Source organism: Acipenser ruthenus, chromosome 28 (genome assembly GCF_902713425.1).
Source record: "Acipenser ruthenus chromosome 28, fAciRut3.2 maternal haplotype, whole genome shotgun sequence".
Lineage (NCBI taxonomy): Eukaryota > Metazoa > Chordata > Actinopteri > Acipenseriformes > Acipenseridae > Acipenser > Acipenser ruthenus.
This window is the reverse complement of record NC_081216.1, coordinates 4,605,388-4,627,818: the sequence shown is the minus strand read 5'-3', so window position 1 is coordinate 4,627,818 and position 22,431 is coordinate 4,605,388. Positions and strand designations below refer to the sequence as shown.

The 22,431-nt window shown below is 38.4% G+C and overlaps 1 protein-coding gene across 9 annotated transcripts in view; it reads left to right on the top strand.

Annotated features, from left to right (window-relative positions):
- The first annotated feature begins 1,168 nt into the window (after positions 1 to 1,168).
- The window catches only part of LOC117434865 (supervillin-like), a 103,886-nt gene continuing 82,623 nt past the window's right edge, over positions 1,169 to 22,431 (top strand). For 3 of the 9 annotated variants that reach the window (XM_059003264.1, XM_059003265.1, XM_059003263.1), the window contains exons 1-2: positions 1,170 to 1,666; positions 21,653 to 22,368. In XM_059003264.1, coding sequence (XP_058859247.1) covers positions 21,920 to 22,368 — 449 coding nt within the window. In that variant the 5' untranslated portion in view covers positions 1,170 to 1,666; positions 21,653 to 21,919. Of the gene's footprint in view, positions 1,667 to 21,652; positions 22,369 to 22,431 lie in introns of all 9 variants that reach the window. The other 6 variants (XM_059003266.1, XM_034057535.3, XM_059003262.1 and 3 more) reach the window with 5 other exon arrangements.

Sequence of the window (22,431 nt, the reverse complement as noted above, 5' to 3'; positions counted from 1 at the left end):
TTTTTAACTATACTGCATGGAATACTCAACTGGAACATTGTATCTATAACAGTCTACAACACATCAAAATAATAAAATAACCCTAAACTATTAATAATAATAAATTATTATTATTATTATTATTATTATTAAGGTAATGTACAGGATGGCTGTAAATAAGTACTGGATTTTGTAGTGTGGAGCAGTGGTTAGGGATCTGAACTCTTGACTGGAGGGCTGTGGGTTCAATCCCAGATGGGGGACACTGCTGCTGTACCCTTGAGCAAGGTACTTAACCTAGATTGCTCCAGTAAAAAACCCAACTGTATAAATGGGTAATTGTATGTAAAAAAATAATGTGATATCTTGTAACAATTGTAAGTCACCCTGGATAAGGGTGTCTGCTAAGAAATTAATAATATGCTGAACTATGGGGCCCTGTTCACAAATCTTTAAAGAATGTTTTGCTAAAGACTGTTTATTTTAAAGCCCATTTTGAAAAATTACATAAAGTTTTCAGCTTTTGGAACCTTTCATTCTAATTTCTCAAAGCTCTGTTTAATCTAAACAAATTATTATGAACACTTAAAAAACAACAACACTACAGTCCTTAAAGTTTTCTGAATAGGGCCTATAGTGTTCTAAGGGGTGTTATGTTTTTCTACTTGCATGATCAAATAGGGCAAAATTGCATTTCATTAGACAAAGACAGAATTGTGAGGTTTTAATACAATGCTTCATTCACACAGACCCATACATTAATATTGTATCAAACAGATGGCCTGTATTTTTGTTAAAGTTTTGCAGTTTTTTAGCCCTGGCTCCTAGAAAGATACGCTAGGAAATTATGCAAAGCAATATATTTCCATTCACAGAAGTTGGTGCAAAAAAGTTTGCATATCAGATTAGCTGAGCTTTATGAGCATCACACCTGTAAATACAGTATAGACACACTCGGATTGTCTCGTGGAGCTACTCCTGTCAGGTTTGGGAATTAGTTTAGTTTTGTGGAAATTCAAGAGATAACGTATCACTGGTTTGCATCCTTGCGGGGAGATACATCTTGCATGATAGTGCTGTTATATGTAATGTAGTTGGTGGTTATTGGTACTTCCTGTTTGTGTGGCCATATGTTAGCATTCTTGTTTTAAGAACTGAACGCTGAACAGTGGGAACTAGGCAAAGTTCTTAAGCCACCGAGGCAGCGTGGTTCTCAGGAAATAATTTTTAATACACCCAAGATTTTTTGAAGCAGAGGCTGCCTGCACGCATTCTTTTCACAACGAAGTTCAGTCTGGGCATGTACTGGACTTGTATGTGTGTTTAAAAGGGGTGGGGAATAAATAGAACGAGCCTCGCAGTCCTCCTGTTCTTGCTGACTGTACTGAAACAACGCGGCGCTGGATACTGAGTGGCTGTCTCTATGTGTAGTAAGTAGACAATTGAGTACTATCCCTTTTGTAAGAAGAGGATAATTGTCCTCCTTACCAAATTCTGAGCCATTTCTAATAGTTGTGTGAGTCAGACATTTGCAATACAAAGAACACAGGAACCGGAATCCGTTTAGTACTTAAGTACAGGTTTGAGGTAGTCCTTTTTCAAAATAGCAAACACAAGATTTAAACCGAAGTGGGCTGCTGCACTCGCTCACTCAGTCGGCATATGGGACCGAACCCTTTAAAGACAGGTATGTGCTTTATAAATAGTTTATTGCAAAAAAAGGAGCTGGAAATCTGTTGCTAAGTTACTGAAACCCGTGTCTGCCAGTTACTGTAACTTTACTGTCTATCCTGAGTTTTGCGAACTTTAAGTAACGTTCTTAGAACCAGAAAAATATTGCTGTATTAATGACACCTTTTTATGATTGTGTTTAAAAAAAAAAAAATAATATGAAACTTATGCAGTCGCTGTGGTAATCATTGCAGCACTGTACAGAGTTGCTTTGTAACCGAAGTTGTTGTTTAGATTATCATATGAGATAAAAAATAGAAGGTTTGTTGACAAGACGTGTACACATCTAGCGAGTGGCTTTAGAGCACCGATGGTCAAAAAGTACTTGCATGCACAGTATCAAGAAAAGAAAAAAAAACTTAAAACATACATTATGGAAATAAATTGCCACATTTTCTATGTAATGCAACATGAGCTATAGCTTGCTGGCTAAACGATACTTCTCGAATGCCGTAATGATAGTGTTGCTTTTTAAATGTAACGTTCCGGACATTGACCTTCTACCTCAGCCATGCTCGTAAGCCATTAACACTCAATGCAATTAGGACGTGGATGCCTTACAAGAACCGAGAAGCTTGATAAGTTTTTGTTTTTTGTTTTTTTTAAGTGTTGTGCCCTAAATTTCAAGGGATGTGGATTTTTTGTAAAAGTCTTGGCAAACTGCAGTCGGTTGACTTTACTATAAGGGAACCTTGTTTACAAACGTGAATGAATCATTAGGTGTCACTTTAACTTCAATATCTTGTCAGAAAAATGAATACATTTGTAAAGTAATTTTTAGGTATTGTTATTACTATTATCATTAAGTAATTTGATATTCCAGTATGATTGCACAACGTTTTTTTTAATCACTATCGTTGGAAGTATTTTTGCAAACTTTATTTGACATCCCAATAAGTGCTACATCCTGGCATATTTATTTGGCTCCTGTGTAATGAATACCATAAATCCATGAGTTAATCTGTTTGTTCAGTAGATAATGTATTTCCACGTCCCTATTCGTCCAGAGGACAGTAAGTATCTCCACTTCACCTTTCAGGGGAGCGTGTTCGAGTTTCCGTGCTGCCATTCGGCTTCTCTTTAGCCCCCTGCACGTTTTCAGAGTGTGTGAATGCCATCCTAGCTGCAAGGGATCAGGGTGATGAACTACCTGGACAACTGGTTGATCTGTTCCCAGTCACAGGAAGGAGCAGTGGCCCACACAGTGATTGTGACGAAGCATCTGTTGAGGCTGGGTCTCACCCTCAACGATGTCAAGAGCCAATTAATACCAGGGCGAAGTACGGTCTACTTGGTCTCCGGCTAGATTCCCTTACGATATGGGCCTGCTTGGCAGACGACAGTGTAGCTGCCATTTGCAACTGTCTGGCCCTGTTTCAACAAGGATTCGCAGTACAATTGGTGTTGTGTCAAAACCTATTCGGTCTGATGGCCACAGCTTCATCAGCAATCCAACTGGGGTTATTCCACATGTGCCAATCCAAGCGTGGCTCAGTACTTTCAGCTACACCCCAAGCGCGACAGACACCGTCGGCCGAGTTTTGTCTATGCTGGGAAGCCCTACGCTGGTGGAGGCAAGCCTCTCACCTCAGCGAAGGTGTAAGCATGGAGTGATGCACAACCATCAAGTGGTGACGACAGATGCATCCAACCTGGGTTGGAGTGTGGTCTGGGCAGGCAGAAGAGTCAGCAGGTCCTGGACAGGCCGCTGGACATCCCTGCACATAAATATGCTGGAGCTCTGAGCAGTGCACGAGCCAACGAATGGCCCAAACTGTTTTTTACGCTTTCCCGCCAATACCGCTTCTCCCAGCCTTCCTCGAGAAGGTCAGTAGAGAAAAAGCGACAGTTCTCCTGGTGGCCCCCAGATGGTCCAGGAGAATCTGGTTTTCGAACCTTTGCCACAAGGATCTCCTCAGTCAGGCGCAAGGCCATCACCTACGCTAAGCGGGTCAGTGAGCTACAGGCTCCTGTATGCATGTTTGAGATAATGGAAATAGGCTATCATTGTGCACGAACCCTGCATTCCTACCTAAGGTGACTATGGTTTTCCACTGGAACCAATCAATGGAACTAGAGGCCTTCCATCCCCCTCCCTTTTGATTTGGAGGAGGATAGGAAACTGAATTCCTTCTACCCAGTGAGGGCATTGAGAGGTTATGTGGATAGGACAAAAGCACTGCATCAGTCTGACCAGCTCTTCGTTTGCTATGGTGAAAGGACCCTGGGTTAAGCCCTCTCGAAGCAGCGACTGGCCCACTGGATGTGGACACAGTATCGACTACGTACAATAATGCTGGCCTACCCCCACCTGGGAGGGTGGCCACACACTCTACTAAACGTTGTTATGCTATACCACAGTAAACTTTTATAAGGGTAGTATTCTCTTTAATATATGTTAAGAATATTCTGCCCTTAATCGATATAACAGCACTCTACTTGCATGTATCATTTTCTGGCATTACCATGATCACCAGAATGTGAGATGTAGAACAGATTATACAAATGCCAGCTTTCTTCAGTTTCTGTGAATGAGGATGAAACTGGCTGTTTTTAATCTTCTTTACAAGTCTAGATCTTAGGTAGGCCTTTTATGAATGTAAACAGCTTTGATACTGGCACCAACATATTTAGATTGAAAAATAGATGTCAGGTTGTGTAAGATAATGCTATAATTCCACAGAGAATGTTTCTGATGTAGATAAGATCAAAGTGAGTCCCCATTATATGTAGTATCCATTTTTGTAAAAATCATACAGTGCTTATGCAAAAATAATATTTAGTTAACAGGACTCAAAGCAATTTGCTCCACTTCCAGTGGTATAGTATTGGACTTTGGATTTTAAGGGATGTCTTCTATTGAAACCTGTGCTGGGCAATGGAATATTTATTGCCTATCTGCCTACTAATCTTGGCACCCCAGCATACATAATGGTCTGCAAATGAGCCAGCCATCTTACAAATGCAGGGAACTCCAAATAAAGAACAATTATACCTAAACCAAGCTGTCTGAGTGGGGTTAAATAGGCAAAAAAAGAATTCCCCACCCCATAAGTACATAACCAGCACATCTTTGATTTTTTTTTGGCAGGCCTGGGTACAGCTGGTTGTATTGTAGCACTGAAGGTTACTGTGGTTCTTGTTCTGATTTCACACAGAACAGAAATACAGTAATGATTGAGTTCCAGCATATGGAGTTTGACTTATCGTGTGTTTGACGTAGTTGCTTGGATACGGCAAGTTTCAGGTTATTCAATGTGCCAGGGTACAGATGCCAGTGGACTAAGTTTCAGAGATGTTACTGGGATAAGCATTAAATCTGTTTTGGTGCTGAAGAACGTGTGATACATTAAGGGAGCCTTATCAAATGTAAAGCATGTGGGAAGTCATATATCTGCCACTGATGTTTGCAAAATTGACCACCTCTTCCACATGCAAATTATGCGGCCTTCATCTTAATAAAACATACTTTTACATCTTTATTTGTACTGCCAACTGACGATTTTGTAAACCAGAGGCTACATCACTTACTTGTAGGGGTGAGATGATTCGTTGTGTATCGATGCATCACGATACTTTACAACACGATGCGATACACCTTTGTGTATCGTGTATCGTGATACAAGCTTGAAATGAGTAGCATACATGGACAAAAATGTGAAATAAATGACTTAACAATAATAAAAAGTTAAACTAAATTTAGAGAAAATCAAGAATCTATGACTGTAATTTTACTAAAGTTACTAGTTTTTGTATTCAAATGCTATATATTTATTTGTCTCCTTTTGTAAGAGAGCATTTTATGTCATATTGTCACAAAGACGGCCGGAGTGGGTGGTGTCAGACCAGAGCCAGGAAATAAATAAACAGAGATTTGGGGTTTGGTGAAGCTGAGCGAATGCTTTCGCTCAGCATTTAATAACAGAACAGAAAATAAAAGGTTTGAACAAAAACACAAAACAGGACACGGCACTTCACGCCAAAATTTTATTTTACTTTATTTTTCCTCCGCCTCTCTCCCGTTCTCCACTCACCGAACACCCAACCCCGAGTGAATGCTACGTGTCTCTATATATACTGTTGTGCTGGGATTCAATTACTAATTAATTATTCACTTGAATCCCAGCACGTGAATTAATTCTGTGCAACCCCGTGCTTACATATTACATTTAACCAGCACGTGAAGTGATTTGTGCTCTCCTCGTGCCTAAATACAAATCTACACTTTTTAAATCACACGTGAAACACAGACCCGTTTATACACCAAAATTAACACACGCACGCAACACACAAATGCACACAGGGACGGGGCACATTGCCACACATATAAATAGATAGCTGTATGTTTTTCTTTTTTACCAGTTTTAATGTATTGCTCTCCTTTTATTGCGTCCTAATCATAATCCGGTGTAGGCTATAAGAATTTACATTTGTTTGCGGAAAGAACATTTCCTGTTTCCTATAAAGCTATTTATTACAGATGTATACAGATATTGAAATTGTTATTGATTAGACATCACAACTTCATGCTGAAAAACTTCATATTTAGATTTGCTGCTTAATGACCTACCTGGCACATCCTAAAAAACGCTCGCTCAGTGCTGCCTAACGCACCAGGTACGTCCTAATTAAAAACATGTTTTAAAAAAAAAAAAAGGATGAATTGCCATTATTTCACTATAACTGCCGTACACCCTCGCTATAATGCCCTTCATTATAACACACCTTCGGCTATAACGAACCTGGCCCCTGGATCCCAAATAGAAAACAAACAAAAAAGATTGTATACACACGCACTGTCAACATCCCGGTCTTCACCTCTGCAGTGAAGTCAACTCTCTTGTCTTAATGAGAAATGTGTGTAACTATGCCTCCGAAATGAAATTAACTTTATGTTGTAACAAAGCTGGTAACTATATTGATCATTCAGTTTGTGATTCTTGCATGTTGGATTAAGATTTGGTGCACTGAAACGATTCATGTCAGATTGATTTTGAATAAATGTTCAGCTTCAATTCGGGATTTGTGTGTTCTGTACTGCGTTTTAGTTCTTTAACAAACAGGATGAAGCAAAGGCAGAATACTGCGTACATTAAACGAACAGGTACATGTAATTCTACTTGTATTTACAATCTCATCTCATTAACTTACTCCAACAGTTTATCGTTCATTTTGATTGTCCTTTCACTTTAACGTGCCCCTCGATATAACGAAAAAAAGGCTTGGACCACAACAGGTTCGTTATAGCGAGGGTGTACTGTATTTGTATAATTGAGAAACTTTTATTCATAATTATATATATTATCTGATTGGCCCCGTTCTATATTTGAAAAAAAAAAGAAAACTTTTCAGGATATCATTTTTCTCCCTATCTGTAATAATTAAAAAAAAAAAAAAAAAAAAAAAGATTTGATTGTAATTATTGATTTAATTTTTTTGTCTCCTCGTCCATTTAAAAACGTTTCTATAATTATTTGCTCCGATTTTTTCGTCTTCTATTTGGTTAAAAAAGACACACAAAATAAGACTTATTTATACTATATTGATTTGATTTTTTCCTCCTTTCCACATATCCTGAAAATTATTGGTTAGATTGTTTCTTCTGATTTAAAGAAAAACTTTATATTACGTATATAAAAATATATTATATTTAGGCTTGCTACTTTTCGATTGTAATTGGTAAAGCTCATTAAACGTTGAATTCCCCAAAAATATGAGTTCGACTGAAATTCATTTATATACGATAAACGTCGGTGAAACCACTTGCAATTCTTTTTTTTTCTTACCAAAAAGTGATAATTTGTGCTATAAAAGTCTGTGTAATACACTTTATATGCTGCATTTTCTATGGTTTATTTGAGACATTTTTTTAAAATTTGTGTAGGGTCTATATCTACAAGGTATAGCTTCGCTGTGACCAAACGTTACTTCAATTAGAATGTTGGTAACCATGGTTTTGTTGCATGTTGAATATTTTTTTTTTTTTTTTTTAAACGCATAAAGGTCAGTTTCACCAATGCTCTGCTTGAATTAAAAAATACAGACTGAAAAAAAAACCGGTAAATTCTTTAAAAAATAAAAGTCAATATTAATCGTCGATTTGGCAAAAAAATAAAAATCGAATAGTTGCGAGCCTAATTATATTGCAATCTACATTTATTTCTTGTGAGTTCTCCCCATATATATGTTCTGAAAAAAAGGTTGATTCATTTTATTTCTCTTTCCGCTCCCCCCAAAAACATGACTAATAGATTGATTTTAAAAAACGACTTAGCCTTATATTCAGTTTCTTTTTTTTTTCTTTTTTTTTTTTTTTACTGAATTATCTCCTTTCGCCTCACAACACATGTTGTAATTGTATAGGGAGAAAATGGCAAGAAGGCACCTTAGTGCACAGTCTGTTGCTAACCTAATGGAATCTGGCTCAGAAAGTGATTTTGTGGCAAATGACTGGCGGTAAATAGGAGCCAAGTGACACTTCCTCCAGTGAGATCAACAGTGGTCAGGAAGAAGAGCCTATGGCAAATTGTATGCTCAGCAATATCTGGCACAGCATGGGAACATGCCAGCATTGGTAGCCAACAAACAGAGACGTGGCGAGACCAGTGCTGTGAGCAACTGCTGGCAATTAAATACACTGACAAAAAAGATGTGTACCTCCTCACCACCATCCACAATGAGGCTACTGTAGCAGTTCCTGTGGGAGGTCAGGACACACCACAAACAAGCCCAAGTGTGACCTGACTTAAAATACATGTGAGGCGTGGATAGGTCAGACCAGATGTTGGAGCTGTACAGTGCTGCAAGAAAGACCATGCCATGGTATAAGAAGTTTGGCATGTACATGGTCCAGATTTCTTTGTACAACGCATATGTAGAGTACCTGAGTACGACACCAGAGAATTGGTTCACATTTCTGGACTTTCAGACCGCTGTGATATCCAGCCTTGTGTTTGATACACAAGAAATACCAGAGACTGAAAGATTGGAAATCATTTTATTTGAATGCTGCCACAGTCTGGGAGACAAGCCAAGCCACAGAAAAAGTGCTGTGTATGTTCCCGCAAGGGCATAGGGAGGGATTCACGGTACTACTGTCCACGCTGTCCCTCTCAGCCAGGTCTCTGTTTGGAGGAGTATTTTGAAAAATATCACACTGTAAAAGAGTACTGGAAGGACTAAATAAACCCCAGAGCAAACCACCATGATATGCTCTATCAGTACTTGAGGTAACGTAACCAAAGTAAAATCGTAAAATCACTTATGTCATGCGACAACATTACATTGGGCTCCAGAGGAATTGTGGGTAACAAGCCATTGAAGTGCAATGTTATGTTACCCATTTCTAAAATCTTTATTTGGTGCAGCTTCAAAAAATGTATACTTTTGCCAGGATATCTCATTCTTTGGTGGCATACTGGGCATGTGAAATTGGGCTGCATAATACAAAGTAAAAGAGTAAAAGTGGCCTGGTGTAAGTCTAAAATCCCCAAAACCAATGAAAAGATTTACAAATAGACATAAGCACATCCAGCAGCTTAAAAGTTTCTACAATCTTGCATCAAACATTAGGATATTAGGGACTAAATGTGATGTAGGTATAAAGCATTTTGTTTATAATAATAGTTGTATTTTGGGTCACATGACCAAACAAAACAAAACATTGGTACCAATGAAAACTTTAGAGTCTGACAAAAAAAAAATAGAATATATAGTTTGCCTGGCATATCTGAAAGGGAACATATGGTAATTTTAATGTAAAACAGCCAACTGCCAAAATCACAAAGTTCCTGTAGCACAGAGCGTCACAAGGGCCTCATCAGAGAAGGGGTTAAAAAGAGAGACTTGGTTAGTGGTTGAAAGGGGGTCAAGTTATAAATGTTAAGGAGTTCAATTTATTAACATTTCTAGAAACAATACAGTGCCAAGCTATTTACCTACCCAACTAGCCAGATTTAGCTTTTCTCACTAAATGTTGTGAGTTATATTGCTTTGCATTGGGATGCTTGCTGGTGAAAGGTTCTATATAATTGTATGTGGCATAGTTATGGTATAGGACTGTAGTGCATGTACGAGAGAGAGAGGGGGACCTTTGGGATTTTGAAAATTAATCCTGTTTTACTTTATTATTTTAGAACAGAGTAACAGTACAGGGTTGAAATGTGACTCCCCCTGGATCTGCAGTTTGAGTGATTCCAGACGTTAAACAGTAAATTAGACACATCTGAGGTTGTCACTGCTAGGGTTTGTGTGATTTTAAGCACAGATGTAAATAATTAAGTGCACAGCAAAACCAGGAAAGACTCAAACTGCTAAGAAATTGAAGCCATATTTCTGTTCCAGCTGGGTTTTTATAGAAATAATACAAATAAGCCAAGTAATGAACTAGATGCACCAGCAATAGTAGGGTGGAGGTCACCAGCAACAAGTAGGTAAATTGGCTAGTCCCAACCAGAACCAACCATTAGAACAATTGAACAATCCAGGACCTTACCCCATTCAGGTTTTAAATTATAACTTTGGAGGTTCAAGTACTGTTTGGAACAAGGTCTTGGGTTGGAATGGACTGATTGACCCACAAGTGGTACCACTGGAGTAACGTGGGTATGACAGTGATCGACTGACAGTGATCGATCGACTGGTTTGGTAGGCCCTGGACCTTAGTTAGTTCACTAGTGGAAGATGCAATCAGTGTGTCATTAGATTTGAGCAATAATGAGGTAAATACATTGCCCTAAAATATTGTCAAGACTTTACACGTGCTCTACTGAAAACACCGAATTCTTTGTACAAACACAGAGTCGATGTGGCACAGTGGAAGCCTTGGTTGTATTTCAAACAAGCTGGAGTTGTATGTGGATTATGTTGGCAGCATATTGGCAGTAAACATGATTGCATGATCTGAATGACTTGTGTTTTGCAGCAATTTAGAGGATTATCTTCTTGGGGAGTGGATTATTAAAAAGGTCACTCTAACCTTACAAACATTGGTAAATGCAGTTGTACAATAGGCTGTGTTTCACAAGAGGAAAGCCTGTCCATTTTCAGGCCTGTGCTGACAGAGTGGCCATGTTTATGAAATATGCTGGAGTCTTTGGACAAACATATGCTCTTTGTAACAAGGGTTTATTTATTTGTCAACAATTAAGGGGGAAGGCGGGCTCCAGAGTGGCACATCCGGTAAAGGCGCTCCGCGTGGAGTGCAGGATGCGCCCTATAGTCTGGACGTCGCCAGTTTGAGTCCAGGCTATTCTACTGCCAACCGTGGACAGGAGCTCCCAGGGTGCGGCGCACAATTGGCTGAGTCAGCGTGGGTGTGGTAGCGTTGAGCTGAGCCTATAAAAATTGGACATTCTAAATTGGGAGAAAATACAAAAAATAATTGGTGACTACTAAATTTAGAAAACATGAAATAAAATAAATACATAAATAAATGATGGGGGATGAAAAGTTACTAAGGAAATCAGCTTGAGTAATAAAGCCCTGGAACTAAGTCAAATGTTATTTAGGCCTATATTTACTTAAATTAAGTAGTTTTATAAAATCTGTGCCAGTTTTTATGTTGCTATTTCATATAAATTTAAATACAAAAACAAAAGTAGCAGGAGGTCTTTTTACATTTTATTTAATGTGCAATGTACACTTATGGGCAGGGCTGGATTTTTTTCACTGTAAAAAAAAAATGTCACGATCTATAAATGGGTATTGCAAGATATTTCACCATTAAAGCAGAAAAAAATAGCATTGTCACATTCAAAATGGATCATTTTCTCTAGTTATTATAGGCTACAACAAATATTAAAATGCTTACCTAGTGTATTTCTTTTTTTTTTTAGGTCTACCTTTTAAAGACATTTCCCCATCTGTGATTTATCAAACACAATAAAAATGTAAATAAATGTAAAAAATAACAACAGACACATGAAGTGTCCCTTTCTTTTACTGGACAGAATAATCTTTTGCAGAAATATTTCCGATCTTTGATGCAACTGCTGTCTTTTTTGTTTAAGACAGAAATTGTGCAGTTCTATGCAGTGTGTTCACTCATTTACCAACATAATTAACAATTTACTTATGATGAGAGAATTAATTAAGTTGTTTATTTTTGTTTTACTTATTAAACATCAGGGTTTGGGTAGGTTTTCTGAGCTTCATAGCTTAGGGAAACTGTTATTGTGATGTCACACTGCTACAAGCTGGCCGTTGTAATATGAAAAAGAAGTGTGCAGTCTGTAGTTATGGATTTGGTTAAAGGATACCGTATGTAACTAAACCTTGAGAACAAGTCGATGTAGTAGAGTACTGTGCTGCAGTTAGTTAAGTAATTAACCCTCTTATCCTCCTCTGTTTCCTCTTGGACACAAAACTGATCAGCTTCTGATCCTGCAATAAAGCCGACATGACCTACTATAGGAAAAACATTAAATGGTAGACACAGGAGATTTGGTTGTGCTAGTAGTGTTGGTATTGCTTGATTTTGGACAAAGTATGCTATAAACAATGGTTGAAAAAGGGTTACACCAAAAAAAAAGAAAAACATCTGTCTTAATATAGCAATGCCCTTAGGGATGTTATCAGTCTGTATTTCTGCTTGGATGTTGACTATTTCGCTGTTTTGAAAGAACTCAGTATTGCATAAATCTTACATTTCAGACATTGCTAACATGAATTTTGGGTCATGCTTTACTCATAATTTTAAAGTTGCCAGGTTGCTTACTAACTTAAAAACTTAACAATTGTGTGTAACAGTTAGTCCTTTGTAAGCCTTGGTTTGACTTTCTCAGGTCACAAGTGAAATTAGTTCAGTCGCACAATGAAACCATCGTACAATCTGCTGCCCCTACGTAAAAGAGGAATACATATCTTCATTAACTCCCAGTGTGATACGGGGTTGATTTTTACTGTTTTTGTAATGGCTTACAAGGTCTTGCCTGTCTTTCTTTCACTTCTTCTCATTCCATATGTTTCTATTGGTGCAGTTCAGCCTCTGGAACATGAAGACTTATGCAGTTGTGTATGCCTGTGTACTGTTGCAGTCTGCTTTCCGCAGTCCTGCCTCTCTGCTTTATACAGTAACTCGTACTTCCCGTGGAACATCGAAGAATCGCATACGACACATTACTTGTTGCATTTCAACATCTTCAGCTTCTTTATTCAAAATAATAGTTAAACAAGCTTTAAACACTCCATTGTGTAGTAAGATATTCAAAGCCCTGGAGCCTAAGCTAAATTCCTCCAACTCAGTCTGCCCAAACTTCCCCCTCCCGCGAGACTTGACGCTACTTAAAGCGACAGTGCTGTATTTCTACTAACTGAAATTATACAGAAAGTAAATAATTAGGGTAGAAACAGCAAGTACATTTCTATACTCCACAGTAGTTTAATGTTATTGTGTAAGTTTGTATTTTATATAACAGTCGTTTGTGTTCTATATGTTCAGTGCTTTGAGGTGTCTTGACACAAAAAGCACTTTAAAAGTTGTAATCTTTCTACCTGTTTTACCCACTCTTGTGAATATTTACTTCAGACAAAACAACCAAACAGAGTATGGAAAATATGATAATGGAGCAAGGTCACCTGTGTATTCAGAGGGATTATGATGATGTTTGGACAGAAAAAACTGAAGTAAAAATTTAGTGATTTTCAAGAAGTGTTGGAGGAAGAACTCACTGTGGCCTGACGTTCGGCAAGCTTGGAAGCTGATTGGCCTCAAGCAAACACTTTTTGGCAGGTGTGCAAAACCGAAGAACAAGTTTCAACAGACACAGAAGTCTTAAACGAGCACGCGTCTAAACAAACAAGGTGATACAGTGATTCCTTTGTGTCACCTTCGAGTAGGAATAAAAAACATGTTCCTTTAATGTCAACTTTCAGTTTTTAATACAGTGGTTACATTACCATCTTAATATGGTTTACTTGCGTTATTAAACTTTGGATTACACAATAGGGTATTACATAAATTGTTAATGTTTAAGGGTAGTGTGTGTGTGTGTGTACGTGTACTACAGGCTAAGATAGTAGAATTGTAGTAACCTATTACAATTAAGTTGAAAAATTCAATATCGTAATATGGTACTTTGAGGTTAAAATGTTATCTTTCAAATGCTTTTCAGTGCACAAGCCCTTAATCATTCGTGTTGCCTCTTAGGCAATAACCAAGCAACCCTATCCAGTAATTAGCAGAAAAGTAGTACTACAGCCCCGGAAGTCAATTATGCAATACACAGTGTGGTCTGGCCTCTTGCTGCTTCTCTTTTACGTGTCCTCTGTTCAATTGTTTTTCACAACTTGTGAGCTCAAAGCTTGCACATTCACTGTGCTCCCTCAAGCCTCAATGGTGACCCGACACCGCTGTGTGAAAGAACAGATATCTCGCCGCAACCTGCTGCAGGACAAAGAAACAGGTTGCAGCTGTAATATCCACCCAGCTCCCCTTGTATGCAGTGGGTTACCATTATCGTTGTGCCACAGCATTGCCATTGACAATCATTTGAGTAAGGGTTGACTGCTGAGATACTGATAATACATTATTTTCAATGGAGATTGTGCCTATGTGTATTTAGGATTGTTTTGCTGGGTGCTTTATTCCATTTTGAACTCTTACTTATCTGAGATATCACAGAGCAAATACATTTCTTAGCAGATTAATTTTAAAGGAAACTGCTATTGAAATGTGGTGTCTCCGGCAGCTGCTGTAAATATTGCTGGTATTTTTTAACTCTAGAATTTTTGAAGTATGAGACAGATGCTTGATACAGCAATCCTCCTTATTGGGGAATTGATCTCAGCTCTTTAGAACACCCTTAAAAAGAGGTGGAACTACATTATGATTTTTAAGCTATACTGGATCTACTGGAACTATTTTATTTGTATTGCACTGTGTATTCTATGATAACATTATAATTGTATCTATAGTAATAATAAAAACAGCCAAACAAACCATGTTCTGTCCTGCGATTTCCTGTTTAAGCAATGGCAGCACAATGGATTTGTGATTCAAGCAATAGCTCTTATGTTACCATTGCCTCAGAACATAACCATTTATACAGAAGTTGTTGAGAGATTTGGTGTTGAATAAATGTGTGATATTCAATGCTGCTGAGTGAATATATTTATTATCAGATCTCATTTTGGATTCAATCTTGCATTCATTCTACTCCTACGACAGAATGACCAGGTGAAAACCGCTGTTCCAGATTACACTGTGTTGTAAGCAGAAACGGAGCTTAATATAAGCAAAATAATTCTCTGAATTCAGCTTTTTAATTTAAAAATCCAAACTTCACAGATCAACCGCGTTTCATGTACACTGCAGCTGTCCTCCTTGTCATACATTATTATTATTATTATTATTTTTTATTTCTTAGCAGACGCCCTTATCCAGGGCGACTTACAATCGAAAGCAAATACATTTCAAGTGGATTACGTGGATGAAGGCATTAGTTAAAGCGTTTGTTAACTTCTTATAGTTTTGCAGTACATGTTCATGTGGCTATATGGTCAGTCATTTACTGTATTAAAGATCAAACTTTGACTGCCAAGTAATGATTATGCTGCAGTTAAATAGCAATAATAACAGTATCACAAAGATGTAGAACTCTGTACGGGTAACCCAGCACGTAATATATTTTTGGATTCTGGCCAGCTAAAAACCTGCACACCAACTGGATTAGTACAGTCAGCACTGATCATAGCTGCTGTTTCCCACACTGTCAGTCTGTCTAACTAATCTGTATCACACCATTGTAAAGTATGTTTATACAGACAAGATTATTAGCTATTTCTTGATGTGTTTTTACTAAATGCTTGCTACAAGCAGATGCCATTAATAAACTACATGTTTACTCTGTGTAACGAGCGAGATTCTCCAACCCCCCTCCCCACTTCCCCTCCCGCTCTGGTCGTATTTATAGTGAATGGTTTCTGCCTGATCTGCTGCTTAACACAAATGCATGTCAGGTCTGATTATTGCATAACCGTCTGATCCGACATGCAGAGGTCTATCCCTGTGTCTAGTCACATGACTGAATATCAGAGAGCCACAAGGGCTCCGAAATCCTAAAATACAAAGCACTATAGACCAGTTTCCTTTTCACAAGAGGTTTTTATTCAGTCTGAGGCATTACTGACTAAGGCTACAGGTTATTTCCGTTTTGACTTTTCAGCAAGGGATCAGTGCTTTAAAGTAGAGAACAAAAGCCTAAAAATACTATAAAGTAAATAAACACGTTTCTTTCTTTCATTATTAGTTACATGACCACAGGTATTTTCACATTGACTATAGATTCACTTCCTGTGCACCAGGTATTAGGACCCCATCTTCTGTTCTGCACACAGGACTATGGGCCTTATTTACAAAAGGGCACTAAATGTAGCTGTAATGTGCACATTAAGTAGTGAGCCTAACGTGCACAATACAGAAAATGAGCGATGAACAGACGCAGCCCTCCGCATGTGAGTACAACTTTCAAACCTGTCAGTCCTCAGATGGGTTTCATGGCAATGGCAATGGAAACAAAACAAAATGAATAAATAAATAAATAAGCAGAATAATGTGGGTAAGCTACTTTAAAATTATATATATATATATATATATATATATATATATATATATATATATATATATATATATATATATATATATATTGTGACACAACGTCCGTTAGGGCTCCGTGCACTTAATTAGAAAAGTATGTTGGAGAACTGACTGACAAGTTGACTCCTGATGGAGAACAGGCAGGACATCAGAAATACAAACAACAGTAGGTTTTATTTTTAATTTCTTTCCTGCGGAGAAGAAGAAATCAGGGACAAACAAAAACCCGTACTGAAGTTTAAGGGTAAAACCCAACTTAAAAGTTCATCTAATAATAAGGAGAACACCCAAAAGTTCTGTGTTTTATAAAGTCCCGAGTTGGTGCAGAGCTCCACCCACCGTCCACTTAAGCCTCCTGGCCTGGAACAGCAAGGTGAGTATTTAAAACACTGTCCCGGAATTTTAATGAGCTCTGTGGTTTGGCTGTTCTACAGTTTTTCATCTTTCTTTTCCAGGTTTCCAATGATGACCAGTAGGGGCGCTATTGAGCTGGCCCTCCCAGGTAAGTATCTGTAATTCCAAGGCTTGAAACAGACAGCACAGCGCCACTGCTGCCACTCCTGGATCTCTGCTGTATTACAAGACCACTGGCTCCGTACTGCCCCTCCTGGAACTCCGTGGAACCAGCGCTCACTTTGTGCTTGCAGTGATAAAAACAGTGAACAGTTTCCAACCCAACTCGGTGTAAAATAAAAGTCTTGTGCTACTTTCTGGTTTCAGTGTTTTGTCTTCTTTCCTTACTAAAACCCAAGTGTTGGCTCTCTTAGTCTGTACCACGTTGCTGGAGAGTTGTTATTGTAATCCAGCTCTGGGGATTCAGCATTGTCGCATCCAAGAGCCGTTTGGTGCAAAGTGTATTTCTTCAGTATTGCTAGTGCACAGTAAAACAAACTTACTGCTTTAACAAGTTAGCAGCCTGTTACTATTATTTACAGTCCCGTTTCTCTCAACAATTCTGATCATAGTTATAAAGGTGATTTAAAAAGGTACAACACAACAGTCCCGCACACAATTGTAGTTCCTTTAAAATAATATCACCTACGGCAATTTGTTTCCCCTCCGCCCCTTTGTGGCGTTTCAGTTGTACACAATGCTCGTGGTAACTGTGCATAAACAAATCCACTTGCTCAAACAGTGCTCGTTGAAACAGTGCATAAACAAATCCACTTGCTGGTATAAACACACGCACAGGCACTTTTAAACAGCAAAGTATTTTAAATGCGTTTACTCGCATTGAGGGTGTAAAGGTGACTTACTGTGTTACATTTGTTTGGATTGGAACATTGCTTCGTTGTCCAATTTGATTCAAGCAGGTTACAGCGTTCCACTTGTTTTCTCTTTCGTCTCCAATTACTACCTCGTTCTTGATCAGCCATTGTATTTGGAAAAAAATGAAAGCGTGTAACACCGACAACAAAAATACCCAACACGTCTGGTACACAGTCACATGGGATGTTGACTTTCAATCCACGGCCACTATAGCGCTTCAGTGTCTGCATAGCCTTTCATACAGGAGTTGAGACAGTTCAGTGCTCGCGATGTGATTCAGAGACAGCATAAAATATGACAGCTCTGTGACGGTACAGGCAATTCACACAGACCAAAATGCCACATCAGTGCCGGTTCTGAGCCGTCATAACTCGTCTGTGTGAAAGGTGTAATAGTGTGGCACAATAAAATCTTGTGCGCGCCATAATATGAACACGATTTCGTGTGATAATAAATACAATTGCAATAGTAAATACTTAAATCATGAACGTGCATACGTTCATGTTAATTAAAAATAAAAGTATGCAGCTAACATAACAATCCTTAGTTGCACTTTATAAAATACTGTAAACTTGAATAAACAGGTCTGTGATCCTGTTTAGCTTTGCGGTTGGGCTGTTAACTGAATGTTTCCATGTTCCTAACATTTTTTAAATAATAATAAAGGAACAGGTTACAGCACCACATCCCCAGATATACCCTTAGTCATGCCCCCTGCGACAGCTAGTTCAATCATGTCTCCTCCAATCCATGACTGACACATCACATACCGCATTAGGGCAATGACTTTGGGCATTGTGACTCCGCCCCCTTCCTGGATGGCTGGTTTCCAACTGACCCTGGAATGAACTGCCAGACCATCCAGTACGAGGCACTCTGTTCCTGTTATACAGTATAATAGGTTTTTCCTAATATAGGAATTAGGCTTAAGTAAGTATTTCTTAAGTATTATGTATTACATGTGCTAACTTTCTGCAAAATAGTACAGTGATAATTACACACCTCTATAGGTTACTGTTACACATTATCCAATATACTGTAATCTAATTCCAGTAACTGTCATTAACTGTATTACAAAAGGTAACTAACAAATATTAGTAATGTGAATTACATGTGCTACGTAGGTATTGTGTACACAGAAAAGGTTTTGAAAATCTATATTTTTTAATATTTAAAAATGTTGTGACCTGTGTTGAAAACAAAAACAAACCCTGGATTATAAACCATACTAGAATGCCAGTGTCTGGGGAAAGAAAAGGGACAAGCAAGCGTGGCTGAGGAAGACAGTCGCTGCCAAATAATTGGTTCAATTTTTACGTACCCGAGTGTAGAAGTAGCTGGGGAGGTCTGGACAGCCCCCGAGAGTTATAGCGAGGGAATAGCAACGCACAAATAATACCAGAGCCACATTGAATAGTGTTGGCTACGGAACACTGCCAGGAGCAGCACCTTTTGTTTGTAGGATTATTACTATGTTTTATTTTCTCTTTTGCCTTTGGTTATGGAATATTATTTTCAGCACTTGAATGTTGACTTGAACTGTGACTGTTTCTACCTGTGTTGGTAACCCTGTGGTCCTGATTACCGTTGTCAGTATTCAGACCACGTACAAGAGTGCCTTCTGCAGGCAAAAATAAATCAGTGCACCCCAGTGGTGTTTCAAAAGAAACTTCTGTCTCCTGTGTCAGTGAATGTCCCACAACCCTTTCACAGAGATTCACAGGTGACTTCACTGTTGAGCAGTAGTGAGGAGTTGTGCTTACAATGTTGGAGAAAGGCTGTGAGTAGATTATAATGTAGCCCTGTGTGTCCTCTTTGTGACAGGCTCACTTAGGTTCACACTTGCCAAGAGATAATCCTATCACAACACAGTCATATCCAGTAGCATGTGTGAAGAGCAGATTGTAAGTGTAAGGGGAAGCAGGGAGACTGGGATGTACAGGGTTAATGGACTGCGGTTACAGAGGTCAGTGAAATGGAGCAGTTTAACAGATCAGGTTTATTAGTTAATTTCCAAGGCTTTAAAATTTCTTGCATATCATTAGCTGAACCACATTTTCAAGGTCCTTTGTTGTTTTGCTTTCCTTTATTTTAACTTTTTTTACTCAAGTGAAGGCCGTTTTTATCTTTCAACATCTCTATGTTCACATTGTGTGTTGGAGGATTAATAAATCCCACCTACATACAATGTTATAGTTTTCCATTGCATGTTTTAGTTCCATGTACAATAATATGCACATGCATGTTTTCAGTTGTGATGCTTTTACAAAGAGTACACATTCACGCTATTGAGTAATCAATTTGCAAGGCATCAATTACTGTTTATTACCTGTTTTGAATTCGATTGGGAAATTGGTCACTGATCGAACCTTCACTATACGAAATGTATCACATGTGATGGTCTTGATGGGCTACTTTTGTATGGTGTAACAAAATAAAATTACCACAAATGACTGACTGTTATGTTTAAAGACAGGGTTGTAGGAGTTTCTATATTCATATGTGGCAAAGTGGTTTGCAGTGTGCAGGTGTAGTCGTGATGCGGTGCTCAGGAATGATTGACACAAATACAGTTCATGGTCAAAACAGCTCTTTATTCAGCCGGGTTGCTTTTTTTGCAACCTGAAATAATAATACCTGACTCCACCCCCTTTCTGGATGACCGACTTCCAACTGACCCTGGAATGAACTGTCAAACCATCCAGTCCGATGCACACTGTTCCTGTTATACCGCGCTCTCACAGGTCAGGAGGGAGTTCACTAGGATTCATTCGCTCTCTGTCACATCGTATCACAATCCAATCTATCATGTAAAGAAAGTAGATGATACAGATGCATCGTTACACACTTTTCGCGAGCACTTAATTCAGAAGGACACATTTGCCAGATTTACATTGAAAGCAAGGAATGTGTATCTGGCATGTAAGCAAGGATATTTTATTCAAATACTATGGTCTTTCAGTGAATTGCTCAGATTATTTGTTTAAGTACAAACAAGAGCATTGCAGGGAAGGGAGGTTAGCACATGTTGCAGCAGCACATTGTGGCAGCAAAGAGTTGAAAATAGATATAAAGATGAAAACCTGTTTTCGTTTAAGAGAATTTGGATATAGATCAGTATCTGGAGTAAAAATGAAATGTTTACTCTTGTTACCCTCTACTTAGCTTAGTTTCCATCAGCTTTTAATGGCCATGAAATCATAAGATCCCTTTGGGCATTAATGATTGATTTAATACATGGAAGTATTTATTTATCTTTTACAAGATTGCATAGTATAATCATCGAGCAAAAGAACATAAAAATAACGCAGTGAAACGGTCAAAAAACCAGCTGCCTGAAATGTTTTGGAAGTGTGTGTTGGAAAGCAAGCATTGAGGTATCTGTATACTGTATGTAGTTTAAGGTAAGCAGTGTACCCCAGTCAGAATAAACCCTCATTAGCACTGTTTACAGTTTGCATTGTGTTTGGTTGATTTCACCTTACAGGGTTGCAAGAACAATTAAAACCAGAAGCACCACTAAGCGAATATCCAAATACAGTGTTTAATTAAGAGTGCCAGCAAGGTTTTAAAGTCAATTTTCTGACCTATTATTATGATTAGCAGAAATATCACCTTTCTAGTGTTAATATGCTTTATATATTTGTCATATACAACACTGTATATTGTTTTAAAGTATGCAGTAAATCACATGCCCTCATTGCATCCACAGGAACTGTTATAGCATAGCCTTCTAAATGTATGTGTGTTACAATGTGAAGTAGAAAAACAACCAATACTAGAATAGTGGCCAGCAATACTGTCTCAGGTGCGAATAAGGTTGTCTTTTTTTTATTATTTTGTACTTTGACTCGGTAGAAGGACCTCACGTGCACATAAGGATGAGGTGGTGTTCCTAAGATGGAGATGAAATGAAATTGAAATTGAGTTGCAGCTCAAAGTCATAATAAGGTAGTAAATGGATTCAAAGCATTGGTTAGACATTATTTTTTATGGCAGGGCATATCTAGTTTGTTATCTTAGATAATGTACAGCTAAGTATCAACCTACTGTAACCTATGTTGTTTTTTCTTTCAGTTCTGAGAGAGGAATGGACTGATTAGACAAAGAGCACAAAATCAGAATCAGCAGTGCCTGGAGTGTATAAAAGAAGTTGGGATTGACTCTGATTCAAGTTGCAGACCAGCTCATGTGTTCAATCTAGCCAATTAAAGCGCATGTGAAAGTTGTTTTTCTTGGGGAGTCAGTGCCTCATCAAAAGCCTTCAGGTTTCAGTTTTTAAATGTAACACCCTGCTGTCGTTGCTTTTTTCAATCATCTAAACTAACTCCAGTCGGGTGAACCATGGAATCGATCAATCAATCTTTGGAATCTAAAGCTGAACGGATAGCGAGGTACAAAGCCGAAAGACGCAGGGAACTGGCAGAGAAGTACCGCAGTCCAGATGAACTTCCTTCAAAGTACATCAAGAGGGATGAAGAGAACGATATTTCTTCAGATAACAGCCAGAAAACCATTGAAAAGCCCATAGGCTTTGAGGAGAGCACCGTACAAACACCCAGTATCCATGGAGCCAGCAAAGTGGAGCAGCAGAGCGCTCAAGACACCAACAGCAATTTCAAAGACATGGAAAGTCTTACATCCATTAAAAACAGCCAGAACGAAGGAAGAACTGTCATGAAGAATCTGAGTGAAGAGATGCAAACCCAGGGTAGAGAAGGACATGTCCCCAGTATCAAAGAAATAGAAAATGGGACAGAAGTGGATAGTGTTGGATCATGGAAACAGCATAGGTAAGCAAGCTCATATTATTACATTTAAGATAGGGAGTTTCTTGGAATGAAAATCTACTTTTG